The 16101-nt window shown below is 41.6% G+C and overlaps 1 protein-coding gene across 1 annotated transcript in view; it reads right to left on the bottom strand.

Moving 5' to 3' along the window:
• The window catches only part of PLCXD3 (phosphatidylinositol specific phospholipase C X domain containing 3), a gene marked incomplete at both ends in the record, with an annotated part of 72230 nt that overhangs the window by 12329 nt on the left and 43800 nt on the right, over positions 1-16101 (bottom strand). The window contains one exon of the mRNA XM_084225093.1: positions 12822-13530. Coding sequence (XP_084081219.1) covers positions 12822-13530 — 709 coding nt within the window. The remainder of the gene's footprint in view (positions 1-12821; positions 13531-16101) is intronic.

The following is a 16101-nucleotide window of genomic DNA, read 5'->3' on the forward strand; positions in this document are numbered from 1 at the left end:
ATTTTTTCTTTTAACTCAACCTTATAGCCAACAGTCTTGAAAAGTCGTGTTGCAACCATCAATGGCATCATAACATGACAGACTGCAAAATTCAGATCAGTCAAAAGCTAACTTAGACTCTTCCACATTCCATAGTCCTGAATTACTACCTCTAGACTACATCTGCCAATATGCTATGTGCCTTGAGTTCAAATAATCTTAGATTTTAGAGAAGGCAGTTTGGTCATTTAACTTCTATCCAAAATAAAGCAGTTGAACTTTCTCAGAGAAAAATTAAGGGCAGATTCTGATTTATTTCTCCTGCAAAAAAGTAAAGGATCCTGAAACGTGCCACAGTATTACTTAAACAATAGTGCCCCTGAAGAACTCCATCCTTCTACAGTGCGTATGATTGTGCACACCATGTTAATTAATATTGTTAATAATACTGCTGCTTTGCTTGGCTGGTGGTATTCACCTTACAGATAGCAGATAAAACTGTAGGTTCTAATAGTCATGAGCAAAGTTAAAATGGATATTGAGAATGGGACATAAAGGCTTGATCAACTTGATCCACTGTGATACCAAGGGGCAGGCAAAGGCTGGATGCTTCAGGGCTAGACATCCACTGTGGGACTAAATAGATGTGAAACCAAGAACTGCTGTTCTGTGAAACTTCAGCATTTCAAAATATGATTTTGTTTCATATTAGAAAGCAAAACAAAAATTTTGGCCTTTCCACAAAACAAAGTCCAAGACCTATTTCTAAATAAAAAAATGAAAAGCTGTGAATATAGAAATAGCATTAAATATTGCAATTAAGAGTGTAACATAAATCTAAAGACAAGACAGAATTAATAAGAGTGAAAATCGAAATGTTTTGACATAAAGTATTTTGCTAAAATAGATTTTTCCCTGGGAAAAAACACAGAAAGGAACATTCTTGGGAAAAAAAATAGACTTTAAAATACTGGCAGTTGTCAATAAAAAGTGGCATTGATGGCAAAAGGAAAAAATGGCATTGTAATCTCTGGGTTGAAAAAAATCACAGAAACATGCACTTAATGTCACATCTAAAAAACTAACAACAGTAGACCAAACTCTTAACAAAGGAAATAAAATATTAAACAATATACCACTGGTGTGATCTCAAATTACCTTTAAAAACAAAAAATTATTTGGTGACTTGGAGCACTCTTACTGTTCTGATCAGCACTAAAAATAGGCAGACATTGTGAGAAGTCTCATGTTTCCAGTAATGCTGATAACTTTTGAATTGATCTCATATTTTATTTAACAAGAACTCCACAGCAATGAACTGTGGTTACCAACCAAAGGGAAAGGTAGACTAAAAAATACATTATATGTCTTGTAAAAATTTACCAAGGGACTACAGAGGATGCATCAGCAATAAAGTAAAATCCCCAAGGAGAGAAGAAAAGAGAGGTACTTGGTTGAGAAACACTTCAAAGAGGTCATGGAATACCTGAACTGTTTGGGTTAAAATGGAGTTTAAAAGTCATCTGCGGGACACAACTTGTCACTGACGTCCATCAGGAGGACTCTGAGCTGTTAACAACTATACTCTGGATATCTATCCAAGCCATTCCTCATTCACCAAAGTCTACTCATCAAATCCATCTCTGATTTAGAGAGAAAGATGTTGTGGGGGACCACATCAAAGGTTTTACATGAGCCCACACAGATGACATCCCCTGCCCACTGTTGTGGTCGTTCCATCATAGAAGCCTAGCAGGCTGACCAGGCAATACCTGCCCTCAGTGAAGCTGTGATGCCTGTCTTGAACCACCTCCCTGTCCTCCCAGTGACTTCATATAACTTCCACGAGGAACTCTTTCATCATCTTCCCTGGCACAGACGGGAGGTGACAGGTCAGAGTTCCCAGGGTCCTCCCTTCTACCCCTCTTAAAAATGAGTACAACATTCCCCTTTTTCCAGTTACCTGGGACTTCACCTGACAGCCATGAATTTTCAAACACCAGCAACTTGGTGGCTCCAACAGCCAATTCCCTCAGGATTTTAGGATGCATCTCATCAGGTCCCATACACTTACATACTACCAAGTTCCTGAAAAGAACGCATACCTGATCTCCCTCTTAGAGAGGTTTTCCTCCCTGCTTTAAGGCCAATTCACTCGAGGTATCTGGGAGGAAAGGCTGCCAGAGAAGTCATTCCATCATCATAGCATTGAGCCATGCTGCTTCATCAGCACAAGGAAAAGCAGACCTGCCACCTCAGCCGTACATGGTGCCTGAGAGTCCCTGCGGCGGCTCACGCTCGTCTCGTGGAATGCAGACCAAGCTGCACATTCATCACAGGGATGCTGCCGTCCTCTTCCTCCAGTAAACTCCTCACACCAGGGGCTAATGGTGGTCAGGCTTGGCTAAGCACTTGTCTTGCATCAAAGGCCAGCAGACAGACCTTGCACACCTCTGCCTCAGCACAGACTGGGGTAGACCTGCTGGACAGCACAACCTCTGTCAGTGTCACCCTGTGCACTGGCACACTGGGCGTCAACAGAGATGTTATTTAAGAGACCCCAGGGTTCACAAAGTGTGGCCTGGAGAAACACACACACCACTTCAACAAGCAGATGTGAATCTGTATCTCCAGAGATACACCCTCTCTTCTCAGAAGAGCTGGGCAGTTGGTACGGTCAGTGCTGGCTGTTAGCAGAAGAGGAATACAGAAAGTTACTGAGAAGCAATTACAGTAACTGACCCTGGATGTCAGTTCATCCAATGCATTATTTCATAGAATCATAGAATCTTTTGATTTGGAAAGAACCCACAAGGATCATTGAACTCCAACTCCTGGCTGCACAAGACAACCCCAAGAGTCACACCATGTGCTTTGAGAGCATTGTCCAAACTCTTCTTGGACTCCGTCACATTTGGTGCTGTGACCACTGCCCTGGGGACCTGTTCCAGGGCCTGACCACCCTCCAGGTAAACAACCTTGTCCTGATATCTCACCTAAGCCTCCCCTGACACAGCTTAATGCCATTCCCATGGTCCTGCCACTGGTGAATATAGAGAAGAGACCAGTGCCTGGCTCTCTGTTTCCCCTTATGATGAATCTCCAGTCTGCTATGAGGCCTCTCCTGAAATTCCTCCAGGCTGAAAAAGCCAAGTGAACTCAGCCGCTCTTCATACAGTATCTCCTCTAGACTCTTCAGCATCTTTGTAGCTCCCTTTTGGATACTTATACTTCCAGTTACTAAAGGAAAAAGCAATGTCCTTCCAGAGCTGAAAAGTATTTTTTCAAACAGTCCATCTGTATTTCTTATTAGAAATAGATTAGAAGAAAAAAAAACAAAATAAACAAACCAGGTGTTCATCACATGGATTAATACTTCCACAAATGTTCCTCAGACTGCTGAGCTCAAATGAGGGCGATTTCCACCAAGAGAAAACCATTCATCTGGATTTACGTTTCTCCTGTTCCAGCACAGCCAGACACTAACAGCAGTGAAACGCTGTCTGATGGAGAGAGGAAGCCAGCAGCAAATGCCACTGGGCAAGACAGATCATTATCAGCCAAATGTTCTGAGCTGCAATTAGCAACAGGCTCAGAAGAACTTGCTGTGCCTGGTGTGAAACAGGGCAAGAGGCAAGGCACTGCTCTTGTTTGCAGTGGCACTGCAGGGACCTTGCTCACATCTCTCAGCTGAGTTCTATCCTTCACCTCAAGCAGAAGGACACTTGACTAACTGGGCACAGAACCCTCCCCATGTGTCCTCCTACTCTTCACGGAAACAGCACCAGTCTTGGACAACACACAAGTACCTTGATGACATTCCAGCAGTGAGCTTCAGGACCACCTGGCTGGCACCTGACAACAGCCTGGAACAGCATCCCTGCGTACAAAACATCTTTTTCTAAATCTTTACAATCTTCAAAGGCTGGTAGCATTCTGGCTTCAGGTTTATATTCTCACCCTAATCACCCAAACCCTAACCAGCACCTCACATGCTGAAGTAGAAATTAAACTTGCTGGGGTGACTACTTGCAATAGTTTAGAGGAAAAAAGCAAATCTGGGTAAAAAGAACATGTGGGAGGAGAGAGGCGAAGAGAGGGGCTAAGAAAGGATGTGACGGCAGTGCTCCTTTAGCAGAGGCAGATCCTCCTCCTGACATGGGGTGGTTGGCACAAGACCCACACAGCTGGAGGTCAGCTGAGAGAGTGTGAAAAGTCGTGAGGAGCCAAGTCCTCACTGTTTCAGTGTTTTCCTCAGCCAAAAGCAGGGAACAAAGAGATGGCCCTGTAGTTGCTTTTCTCTGGTAAAACATTCAAATCCAAGACAAATCATAATGAACTTAGCTCTGAGAAAAAAGCCTGCTCACAAGGAAGCAAGTTTCTTTTCAATATCCACTCAAACCTTAGGAAACAGCAGTGAACACTCTGGACAAAATGACCACTTTCCCATTATTTAACCAACAGTGCACTACCATACCTGCAGGAATCATTTGGGATTACAGCCTTGCCTCAGAGCTATAATTTGAAAAGGTCTCACTGGAAAAGCAAAGAAGCCAGTTTCAGACATCAGAGTATGTAAATAATTTGGGCTGGAGTGTTGATCTGCTGGAGGGCAGGAAGTTCCTGCAGAGGGATCTGGACAGGCTGGATCCATGGGCTGAGGCCAGTGGAGTGAGGTTCAACAAGGCCAAGTGCCAGGTCCTGCCCTTGGGTCACAACAGCCCCAGGCAGTGCCAGGGCTGGGACAGAGGGGCTGGAAAGGACCTGGGGGTGCTGGTGACAGCAGCTGAGCACGAGCCAGGCTGTGCCCAGGTGGGCAGGAAGGGCAATGGCATCCTGGCCTGGATCAGCAATGGTGTGGCCAGCAGGGCCAGGGCAGGGATTGTCCCCCTGTGCTGGGCACTGCACCTCAAATCCTGTGCCCAGCTTTGGGCCCCTCACTCCAAAAAAGACATGGAGGTGCTGGACTGAGTCCAGAGAAGGGCATCAGAACTGAGAAAGAGTCTAGAGAATAAGTCAAATGAGGAGTGGCTGAGTGGGTGGGGTTGTTTCACTTGCAGAAAAAAGGCTCAGCAGTCAACACTTTGCTCCCTCCAAATCTGTACAGGTTGGAACCTGGTGGGGTTGACCTGCTCTGCCAGGCAACCAGAGACAGGACATGAGGAAATGGCCCCAAGGTGCACCAGAGTAGGTTCAGGTTGTACATCAGGAGGTTCAGGAAGAACATCTTCACTGAAAGGGTCATTAGGGATTGGATCTGTCTGCCCAAATGGGTCCTGGATTCGCCATCCCTGGAAGTGTCCAGGATACTATTGGACGCAGCACTTTGTGGTACAGTTTACTTGGCATGATGGTATTTGGTCAAAGGTTGGACTCAATGATCTTCATGATCTCTTCCAAGCATTTTGAGTCTTTGATTCTAAATGCAAGTAAGAAGAGAATAAAGATCCATGGCAGTCCCTCTTTGCTGTCCAGCAGCAAAATTAATGCATCCATTACCCAAGATCAAATTTCATACTTGATTTACTATGCAACAGTGTCTGCTCACAGAACTGAGAGTGCAAGGTGCAGGTTTCAATACTCCACCATGGAACAAATCGTGGTAAAGTTCATCCTTTGTGCTATTCCTCTGAAAACAAGAATGTTCAATAGGAAAGTGCCTGCATCTCACCATGGCTCCTATTTCACTCTAACTACTTAGTCTCCTTCATATCTTAATACTCTTTTATGATATAATACATTCTGGATGACAGTTGCTTAGCTACAAAAACCCTCAGATCAACAGCTACAGTATTAAAATATTGCCAAAGGTCAAATCCCACTGTATGATCATTCAGCATCTTATAGATATGTCTTTTATTATTTTTCTTAGTGCCTGAAATAAATACTGAAAGACATTTTAATATAACAGGCTGTGCTCTCTAGGGCAACTGTACAACCCAGGACAATACATGCAATTATATCATTATAATTACAGTTAAATTCTTATTATAAACTTTGACTACTTCAAGTTTGTGTATTAGACCTAGCCCTCCCCTCCTCCTCCTCCTCCTCCAAAAAAACAAAATCACTCCTGGAGAAAAATATTATCATTAAAAATTTGCCCTAAAGAAAAGTTGTAAAGAAAAGATCAATAAAAGAAGGCTGGATATTTGAAGGATTTCTATTCATGAAACCAGCATCTTTCACAGTGACAGTGGCTCCTTAAGAAAAAATTGCATTGCAACCCACAGACATTACCAAATTCCTAGGGAAAAATCTGATCACCTCTGCTTTAACAAAAAAAAAGCATGAGCATTTTTACGGCTTATGCAAATTCTGCATCATACAGAAGGTGGTACATCAACAAGACATTTGGCCTGCCTGCTTTCACTACTTCCAGCCCCCCTGTTGCAGTGATCTCTTTGTACAATTGTGGCAGCAGTGTGCCAGAATCCCTACTGCTTCCTCTGCATGCTTTACCCAACACATCTCTGGCTGTAGCCTGCATGGCCAACTGCTCACTCTGCCCACAAAGGCTGCTTGTTTGTAAGCACAGGGAAGCATTTAACTAAATTAATTGCAGGCTTGGTGTATCCCCTGAAAATGGATTTAAGGGGTTTCTGTTGCTAAGGCTCCTTTAACACCTCTTCCTGTCTTAAATTTTTCCCACCAGCCAAGTGGAGATGCCCACTGCAGAAGCTGGGGATATGCAGGTGACTTCTCCAGGGACAGTGTGGATGCATTCTCTCCAGAGTGCATTTGAAAGACCTCTTAGGTTTTAGAGGCTGCTGAGAATTGCTCAAACCAATCAAAAATGTAGAGCATGTTCAACATGGTTTTACAAGCTGACAGGGTTTTGTTTTGGCATTTCTATTCGCATCCTACCCCTCCAGGACCGTGGAGCAGCGTCAGAAGGTTAAAAATGGAAGGGGTTTTTTTGGAAGTTTGATCCAAACATATAATAAGCTGTTAGTTCGTGCAGAACTGTCCAGTTCTCTGCTTAAACTGTGACAAGGATGTGCATATAGATCTACATATATAGTTCTATAAGCAGACTAGCATGGGTTGCAGCAGTGGTTTGCAGCATGCAAGAGCTAACACAACACAGAGACATGGATGTTGCCAAACCTACTGAGTTTGTATTTTCTTGTGTTTGTGTGAAACATCTTTGCGTTACAGAAAATTATTACCAACTTGAACAACACCTTCTGAATATATCTGGAAAAGCTTGTTTGTGTAAATCTCTGGGCTCATTTTGTACCTTATAAAGGAAGAGCAGAAGGATCAACCCATCAAGGAACCATTTCCTTCCCAATGAGGTAGAGAAGCAGCTACACAGACCCAGGCCCAACATTAGCAAATGCATTTTCCCTGAGGTCAGCACTTGTTAGCATCTATTAGCTTTTGAGTTTCCTTAGTGATCTGAGTAACACAGAAAGATCAAAGAAAACCCAAGCGACTTAATGAGACATTTGCAATTTCACTACAGCAGCCATAAAGACTGAAGTGTGAAATCTTTGAGACAAGTAGATGTTAGACAGCTTACAGCAGTGGAGCTGAGAGAATGAACATTTCCTTTTTTTGTGATGAAAAGCACTTGCTGCTGTCTGTATGTGCAGGGTCCCACTGTGCCCAGAGTGCAACGACAGGAAAACATAAAGCATATTTACGATAGTCACACAGCACACACAGTAACTGTAAGCAGGTGTTTTGATGCCCAACATGATAAAACTCACAAGCACACCAAGCAGAGGGAAAAACTGTGAGAACCCATGTCTGCCACAAGAAAGCAACAGAAAACTGCCCCAAACCAACACCCAAAAGCCAAGCCATTGATCACAGAGGTCTCTGTGGTGATCCCCACGCCAATCTTCTTTCTCCACCAAATCCCACAGGCTACTACTGGGTATGTAGATAAATACTTCAGCAAAGCCATTAAAAACCTGTGCTCCTGTATTTTGTGACAATTCAATACTGTTCCAGAGCCATCAGACACTGCCACAGAGCCCTTCCTGTGGGAATGCTATACCAAAATTCTCGTGCAGGCAGATGGTCCATGATGAAATGCCACTACACACAGGCAGCCCATTGGGGGTTTCATTGTGCAGGTCTGTTGACCTGGTCGATAGATTCTTCCAATGAAATCTCCCTGTGCTGTTCTCTGTGCAAACACAGCCTGTTGTGTAGAAAGACTGGAAAAGTAATTAAGCATAGTTTGAGGAAGAACAGAAATACTAAGGATTTGTCTGGATTGTCCAGAGCTCTTTTGAATAGCTAGCTAATATACCAGAATGCCATTTTGTGCCTTCTGTGGTCAGGAAATGATAACCAAAAAAAAAAAAAAAGGAAAAAGGAAACGACAGCTGCGTCCCAAGGCAAACATGTGTGGTCAGGCGTGCTTGCACCACACACATCAGGGAGGGACTGAGTCTCCCCTCACCTCTCAGCAGCCAAAGAGCTGACACATCAGCTTCTCGAGTCCTAAAATTGGAACCAGCTCACTGGAGCCTGCTGCTCTCCTGCAAATCTATAATGGAGACAGACATCAAGGTTACAATCAGGAAGGATGCAGAAAATTAGGAAATCAGAGTTGCCATTTCTGTTGTTTTTCTTTTTCATATAAAATAGTTTAAGAATGGCATCAGTCAATATGGAATGCGGATTAAAATACGATCAATTCCCACTCTTCCTGTCACACAGAAACTCAAAAATTCAGCTGAAGGAGGTGTGGCACCATCAGTAACTGACTCAAAAAATCCTACTTCTTGCAACTTCAGGAATCATTCTCCATACAATATCCACCTAATCATCTAATATCCATACTCTAGCTAAATCTGACTCTGCTTAGTTCATGACTGTGCCCAGAGATGGATTTTCTCCTGACAGTTTCTGTGGCCTACTTACCACCCCTTCTGTTAATAGTGTGAATTGGATGCTTTGCCTCCCTTTCAAAAGGTTTATTCTCATGTGCAGGACATTTTTTTTTAAATTTGGTTTGGTTGCTAAGGAGGAAGCTTTAGCATGGTAGGCAAGGATTTAGTCATATGTGAGCCGCAGGGAACATTATCCTTAGAGATTAATTTGGAAATCAAGTGACAATTGGCGGGCTTGTGTTTGCTTTCTATTTTTTGAAAGCTTTACAAGTATCACAGGGTTTCTGCATCCTCTGAAGGAGATCTATTCTTCTGCTACATTAATAAACGACAGAGACAACAAAGAGAGTATCATGCTTGTCTCAAGTGTCATAGATAAAATTAGTAATTTCACTGCAAATCAGAAAGCAAACTAGATTATTAGGAACAGCTCTACACTAATCAAAAGTGTGTCTCACAACCACCTTTCAGATATACTGAAGGCAGCTGCCTCACTGTGAAGTTAATTCAATGAGCACAGCAAATGTAATTCATTTGGCATTTATTGTTTGCTAATCAAAGAGCATTTCTTGGCATCTAAACTGCATGTGTGAAAGAATGTTAAGCCTGGAAACACATTGATAGTCCTCAAAGTTTTTCATCAAATCCAAGAAACATAATGTGCACACATGCAAGAAATTCTCCTCATTCAAGTAGTGAAGGTGAAATCTGTGTTACCGAGTTTTGTTACACTGAAGTGTGTTCCTAGGAAGACTTTACAAGAAATAGCTTTGCCCTCATGTATTTGTGCAGGACAGAAAGCTTCAAAACTTTTAAAATTTCTCCTTCTTTCCAATTACTGTACCACAGAATGCTACCTGTTATGACAGCAAACCCTGTGAGCAAACATTATCAGTAGAAAGCTCCTGGCCTATCTTCACTGAATTGAGTCTTAGGAGCAGGAAAAGGTTTTTTTGTTTTTTGTGGGGTTTTTTAATTGAGGTTATTTTGGGCCTCACAGCTTGCATACCTGTGCTCTAGGGAACAGGCTGAGGAATAACATCTCTTCCCCCTCTGAAGTATATTGCCTTGGCAGACTGCTCTACTGCAGGGTGCGTGTGGACCTCCACCACCACCACAGGCAATCATGATGAAAAGCCATTAAACCAACCATCTCGGCTAAGAGGAATACTTCACTGTGCTCTTCCCCAAAGAAAGCTGCAAAACAGCAGAATGGAGTCCCGATGGGATTGCTGTATGGAGTCTGCTCACGGATTTCCTACTCCAACGATGCTGTGACTGAGGGAAACCCTGCTCTCCTTCTAAGGCAGCCACTGCTCTTCAAATCATAAACAATTTCATTATTAAAAAACAGCTTCAGACATCAAAACCTGGCATGTTTCATTGTATCTGAGAGGATCTAAACTTTGCCCTATTTTCAAAACTGAGTCAATATGTAAAAGGCCACTGTGCAGGTGGAGAAACAACACAAAAGAAATTACTATATGTTTTATTCAAAATGCAAAAGGAACATTTCTCAAATGTAATACTTAATTAGGAAAAAAATCCAAACCAAACCAAACCAAACAACAAACCCCCATACCAGAATTATTTGAAAAAGTCAACCTTATTCATTTGCATTCATACTTTTAAAATTCAATGAGAGGGAAGAACCCCATCCAAGCATGGTTACAAAACTGCTTCCAAAAGCAAGATAATTCCATTCTAAATGTAAGGCTCTTCACCAGCACGTCTTAAAAAGGAGAAAACAGTATAATGTATAAGTCTATGCAGTAACTGGCAACAAAGAGACATATACTATCTACCTGGACACAAAGATGGGATTTGATCTGAGTATTTATTTTGAAAAGGACAAAATAATGTTTTTACTAGTGATGGTTCAAGTTGGCAAACACAGCACAGCTGGAAGGTACATTTTGCTACCTTTGGTGTAGATTGCATATTTTTAAGCTACTGAAACATTAAGGCAGGGAGATTGAAGACAACTGAGCAAATACTCCTGTGTAAATTTTACTTCATCTTTTAATTGCTTGCCTATTTATTTTTAACAGAATCATCATAAAATGAGGAGCACTTCTGAATATATCTGATGTTTACTTTTAGAGCAGTTAACTCAAAATACAGGCTCAGTTTCTATCAACATTATCATAAATTCCAAGCCTATTTCTTCCTACAGTCTATTTTTGTATTAAAAATAAAAATTAAAAATGGGATGCCATACTTGGAAGACTAAATATTGGCCTTGGAGATTATTTTGAAGGTCTATTTTTCTTATAATGGCTAAAAGAATTATGCAAAAAAGGAAACAACTTTTCATGTAGAAACATGACTACACGCTTGGGAATCATGGGAAAAATCTCCATTGAAATCTGGCAAAACAACATTTCCAGGTTTTTCAGCCCAATTACTTGTGGATTTTTGAAGGTAGTTACAATTTCAAGATTTGGGAAAGGCATATTAAGAGTTCAACGTCTCTGGACATTCAAAATTCAGTCAAATGTTTTCAGCATCTCTTTCAAGTCTTTGCTTTACAAACAGCTTCTAAAGAGCACATTATAAGCCAAAGATGAAGAAAATGGGGTCTGATGGCTATTTTATTGGTACAACAAGCTTTAAGAGCAACCTGTTAGTTTCCTGATTGTCCTACTTCATGTTCTAAAGAACACTCAGGAAGACGTTTACCAGAGGAAGAAGTTCTCTAACAACAAGGTGTTTATCAGTAAAATCCACCAACAAAGCAGTGTTTTAGTACAGAGAAGTGCTCTTCAGACTCAGGAGAGAGGGAGACTCCCCAGTCCAATGGAGCCCCTAAAACACAGATGAAGGATATACCAACAGCTGCAAGTACAGTCACACAAGAGCTTCTAAATCACTTTCCACTGCTCATAAAACCTTCCATGTCAGTGTTTTACCATGTCAGGTAAAGTTTGTACCTATTTTTTCAAGTCAAGAACTGCTTTGGAAAGCTGTTGTAAAAACAGCCCAACCTTCTCAAATATGAGGCGTGTTTTCTTTGCAGACACTGCATCTTTCACTTCATAGAAGGGGATATGCTCCCAACAGACCTTCCTGTCAGAGGCAAAGAGGTCTCTGACCCTCACTGTAATTTTTTTTTACATTCTGCAACCCTTCTTTATTTTTAAGGAAAAAAAATAACATAGCTCTTTTGTCTGGGCATTAAATTTCAGTTTTCCTACCAAGTTGTCAAGAACATAGTCACATATATATGCCTTTAAGCTCAAAACTGGCTGTGATTTATCAAAGTCAGAATGGTATAAATAATGCATGTCTTGCAGAGGTGGCTTTTTTTGTAATGTAACAACTAATGGCCTATCAACAAGCTGTTCCATATACAGAAGCTATACGATGGTCTGCCATCTCGTTCCTGTGTGGTAAATGAAGAAAGACTTTAAGGAGCCAAATTCTCTCTAATGGTGTCCTGCTGTCTTTGATACAAAATGTGATGGTACAGAGACAGAGAAACCATGCATCTTTGAGGTGTGTAATGGCAAATCCTGCAGCATCGGGCTTTGCTGATGAGCCAGGAAAATTTTTTTATTTTATCCAATATCTGAAGCCTGATGCACAAATAAAAAATTATCTAGATCATACAGATAGACTTGTCTAGATCATACAGATGAGATTTTCCAGTAAGGAAAATCTAGACATGATGTTCAGTGCTTATGGTAAGAAACCGCATTTGGAAAACAAAGCAAATTAGTAAAACCTGTATTCAGAAAAAGGAGAAGGTTAAGCCAATCCCCCAATATCTCATCATGCTTCAGTGGCAGATTTTCTTTCAAGATGCAAAAGCTTGTCCTTCAATGTGTTTCTCTTTAAATATTTTAGGATCATGCCAAGTTCTGACTAGCCCACAGTAGCATGGAAGAAATGCATCTGCTAGAGTGCCTTTAAAAGGAATTGGGAAAACAGCACTACCAACACACATTCAGCACAGTCAGCACACCTCACCAGCCACAAACTCACCTTTCTGTGATCGTTTCTCTGAGACCACTTGCAACCCCTTTCACCACCGTGCTAGCCTTTGGTGTCAGCACTACTTGAGATATGAAAAAGGAGCCTTTCTTTCTTCTTTCAGTGATTGATGCCTGCAGGAACTGAATTAACTTTTCCGTATCCGTCGTGTTTGCCCAGGGAGCTGGCATCATCTGGCCTGGCCACAGAAAGGCGACCTCGACAGCCACTGGGCTGTGGTAGAACACCAGCACTTGGTGCTCCTTTTCCCACAGGTACTGGAGGCTGACTTCATGGGCAAATATAGCAGGACACATTTTGTTTCCGTACGTGTCTTTGAGCATCTGGACAAGCTTTTCATGGTGGCATTTCTGCATCCCGTAGAAATGGTTGAAGTCCAAGAAGACCACTTCTTTTGGGTGCTCAGTGAGAAACGCATTGATCTCCTCCAGGCCTTCCTTGACTTTGGCACTGAATAAACCATGAGCGAAGTAGAGTTCATTGTCTGGGTCTCTGGGCTTGGTGGAAATTCTGAGATCAAAATACCGTATACCTGCCCCCAGCTGGCTGGTGAAGTTCATGGTCTGTGTAGCCAGCCACTTCCTCATCAGCTTTTTTGCCACAGTCCCAAAAACTGACACAAAATTCTGGACCGTCTCTGGCTGTTCAGGCCCAACTGGAGAGGCTTCATCAATGTAGAAGCTAAAGGAGTCATGAGACCCTAAAACACAAGAGAGAAAAATTGTAAAAAATATATTAAAAATCTTTAGTGGGTTTTTCTCAATGAAAATAATTTTCTGACCTGTACCAACACCCACCAACCACCTCCCCCACCATTTCCCTCAACAACACTACATTTATCTGGCAGCATTTGCCCCAACAACACATTGTAGAAACTTGAAAGAAAGTCTTTTTCACTGTTTGTCTAGATGCTCAGTCATTCTCTTCCAGCTCTTACTTATGCCTTTAGGCTCAATGAACCCAGTGGTCTCTGAAGATCAAAGCAATTCTGGTAGCAAAGCTAGTCACACAATAAATTCCTTGAGCCAAGGAGGAGAGTTTGGCCCTGCACACTGAATTGTGCACTGTCTAGTCTGTATAATTAAAGGGAAAAACCAAAGCAAACCAATATCCTTCCACACACACCTTTATAGCCAGATAAAATAGGAGTTGGAAAAATGTCAAGGAACACAAATATCTTATTTTCTATCTTAAATCAAGTCTCATCTGGTCATACACAAGGTTACTGAAAGGTTTTCCTTCTTAAACTTACTTCTAAAATTCTTAACTTTCCTTTGCTAAATAAGTACAAGAGGTAGAGCCAATTGAATTCCACTGATAAAATTCAGAAGCTCAGACAAAAGCCACAATTAACAATGCTCAGCATTCAGACATTGACGTGAAAGCAGCTATATGGAGATACGAGCTGACCCTAGGAGATGCTTATCACCTCTGTCAACCATTACCCTGCTGAACACCTGGTGTTTGCACCTGGCAGTTTACACAGAAACACTGCCCAGCTGCTGGCAGAGCCACACTCCTGCTGCTCCAGCCATAGATGGTTCTGGTCAGACTCGCAGCAGCAAGCAGGTCTGCTGCTCAGCCTGAGACACACTGCCTGCAAAACTCCTTCAAAGTCAGCAGGACTTGTATTCTGAAAATGGATTGCAGTACTAGGTGCTCAGAGATCCAAATCCTGCATCAAAATGAGTTCAGAGCACTGGTCTTGTCTGTCACCAATGCTTTTGCAGGTGCTTTTCAAAATTGCTTTCCAAAGCACACATGCTGTAGCAAGTAAGTATCACATTAATGAAATTCTGCTAGTCAGTCATTTCTGAGAGTGATGCTTCTTTACCTGAACTGGAATAAGCCCTATAAACAGAAGCAGCAGCTATAACATTTTCGTCTTTAACAACAAATGGAATCATGACAAATCATCCTAGACCTTGGCTTGGATTTGGCTTTGTTTAATCTGAGAAATCTCTTTAAATTTTGTACACACCAGCTTCTCATGGTTGTCTCTTTGAACTGCATTTTGCTTTAAATATTAAATAACTTTTCCATTTTGATGAAGCTTTCTACTGCTAGGTGTTGAAGTGATAATATATTTCCTGCAGTACCTGATTAGATCACGGAGTATCTGGTTACATATTGATATCCTTGGGGACTAGATCTGCATACAGAATTCTGATGGTAGAACAAATTATTACAGCAGTGACCTGTGTATCAACAGTATTAGAGGGAAAATCAATGAGATGCGTTAAATGTTCTGCTCACTGTAACCTGCAGTAATCTAGAAATCAAAGTAAATCCAGTCTTGTTTAAAACAAGGCACAGCTACTGATATTAGGAAGGGATGGATATTTCGAACCCCCCCCTTTGTCCACTGAAGCCCATTTTATTTTTGTAGAGTTTTATGCCAGATTAAGAACCTGTGTAAATCTGATATACTGATTAGAGCAGTAGGCTCAAAATGGTATTAAGACTAATTAAACCATTTGTCTTTTATCTTCTGATCTGCAGACATGGGCAACCTGAAGTTGCAGAAAAGGTAGTAGCTAAACCTGACCCCAGCACTGCCAGGAGGCACATACTGGTTTAAAGGACTTTCTTAAAACTGCTTTAGTCCAGAAAGGCAGCACAATTCTCACAGCAGAAAACTAAGGTGAAAACCTGTCAACAGGTAGCTTTTAGCTACTGGTGATGAAAAACCACAGATTTGTGTGTGTGTGTGTGCGTGTGTGTGAACACCACAGTTAGAAATACCTGAACGCTGCAAGTAGGACAGGTCAGAAAAATATTTTTTCCTCATTAAAGTTTTTGTGCACATATTTGAGCCAAAAAACAGGTATTCCCATGTGGACAGTAATGAGAAAACTGGACAGTGCTCTGAGAATTTTCATGTTTTGTAACCCAAACAAGGAAGCCCTACAGCATAATACAAAAAGGAAATAAGGCTTAACTTGGTTGATGCAAAATGAAGCAGCGGTCAGCTGTTCAAAAGTACGTAAACATTCCTCCTGAACAAAAAATACAGCAAATATTCTGTCTTTCCATGTGTATAACTACTTGGAAGAGAGCAATTCAATATTAATTTTCAACATGCACTCATCTACATTTCCTTTTGCCTTAATCATGCCTGGTTGTCTCAGATAGGTTACTTGTGTAACTCACAGAAATTTAAAATCCTTACACTTAGCAGAGCAAATTGGGGTATGATCTTTTCCACTGTCATGCCCAAAATCACTATATTCCTGGTAATGAGGGAATCCTGTACAAACATGCTTTTGGC

Source organism: Fringilla coelebs (assembly GCF_963513975.1).
Source record: "Fringilla coelebs genome assembly, chromosome: Z".
Taxonomy (NCBI): Eukaryota; Metazoa; Chordata; class Aves; order Passeriformes; family Fringillidae; genus Fringilla; species Fringilla coelebs.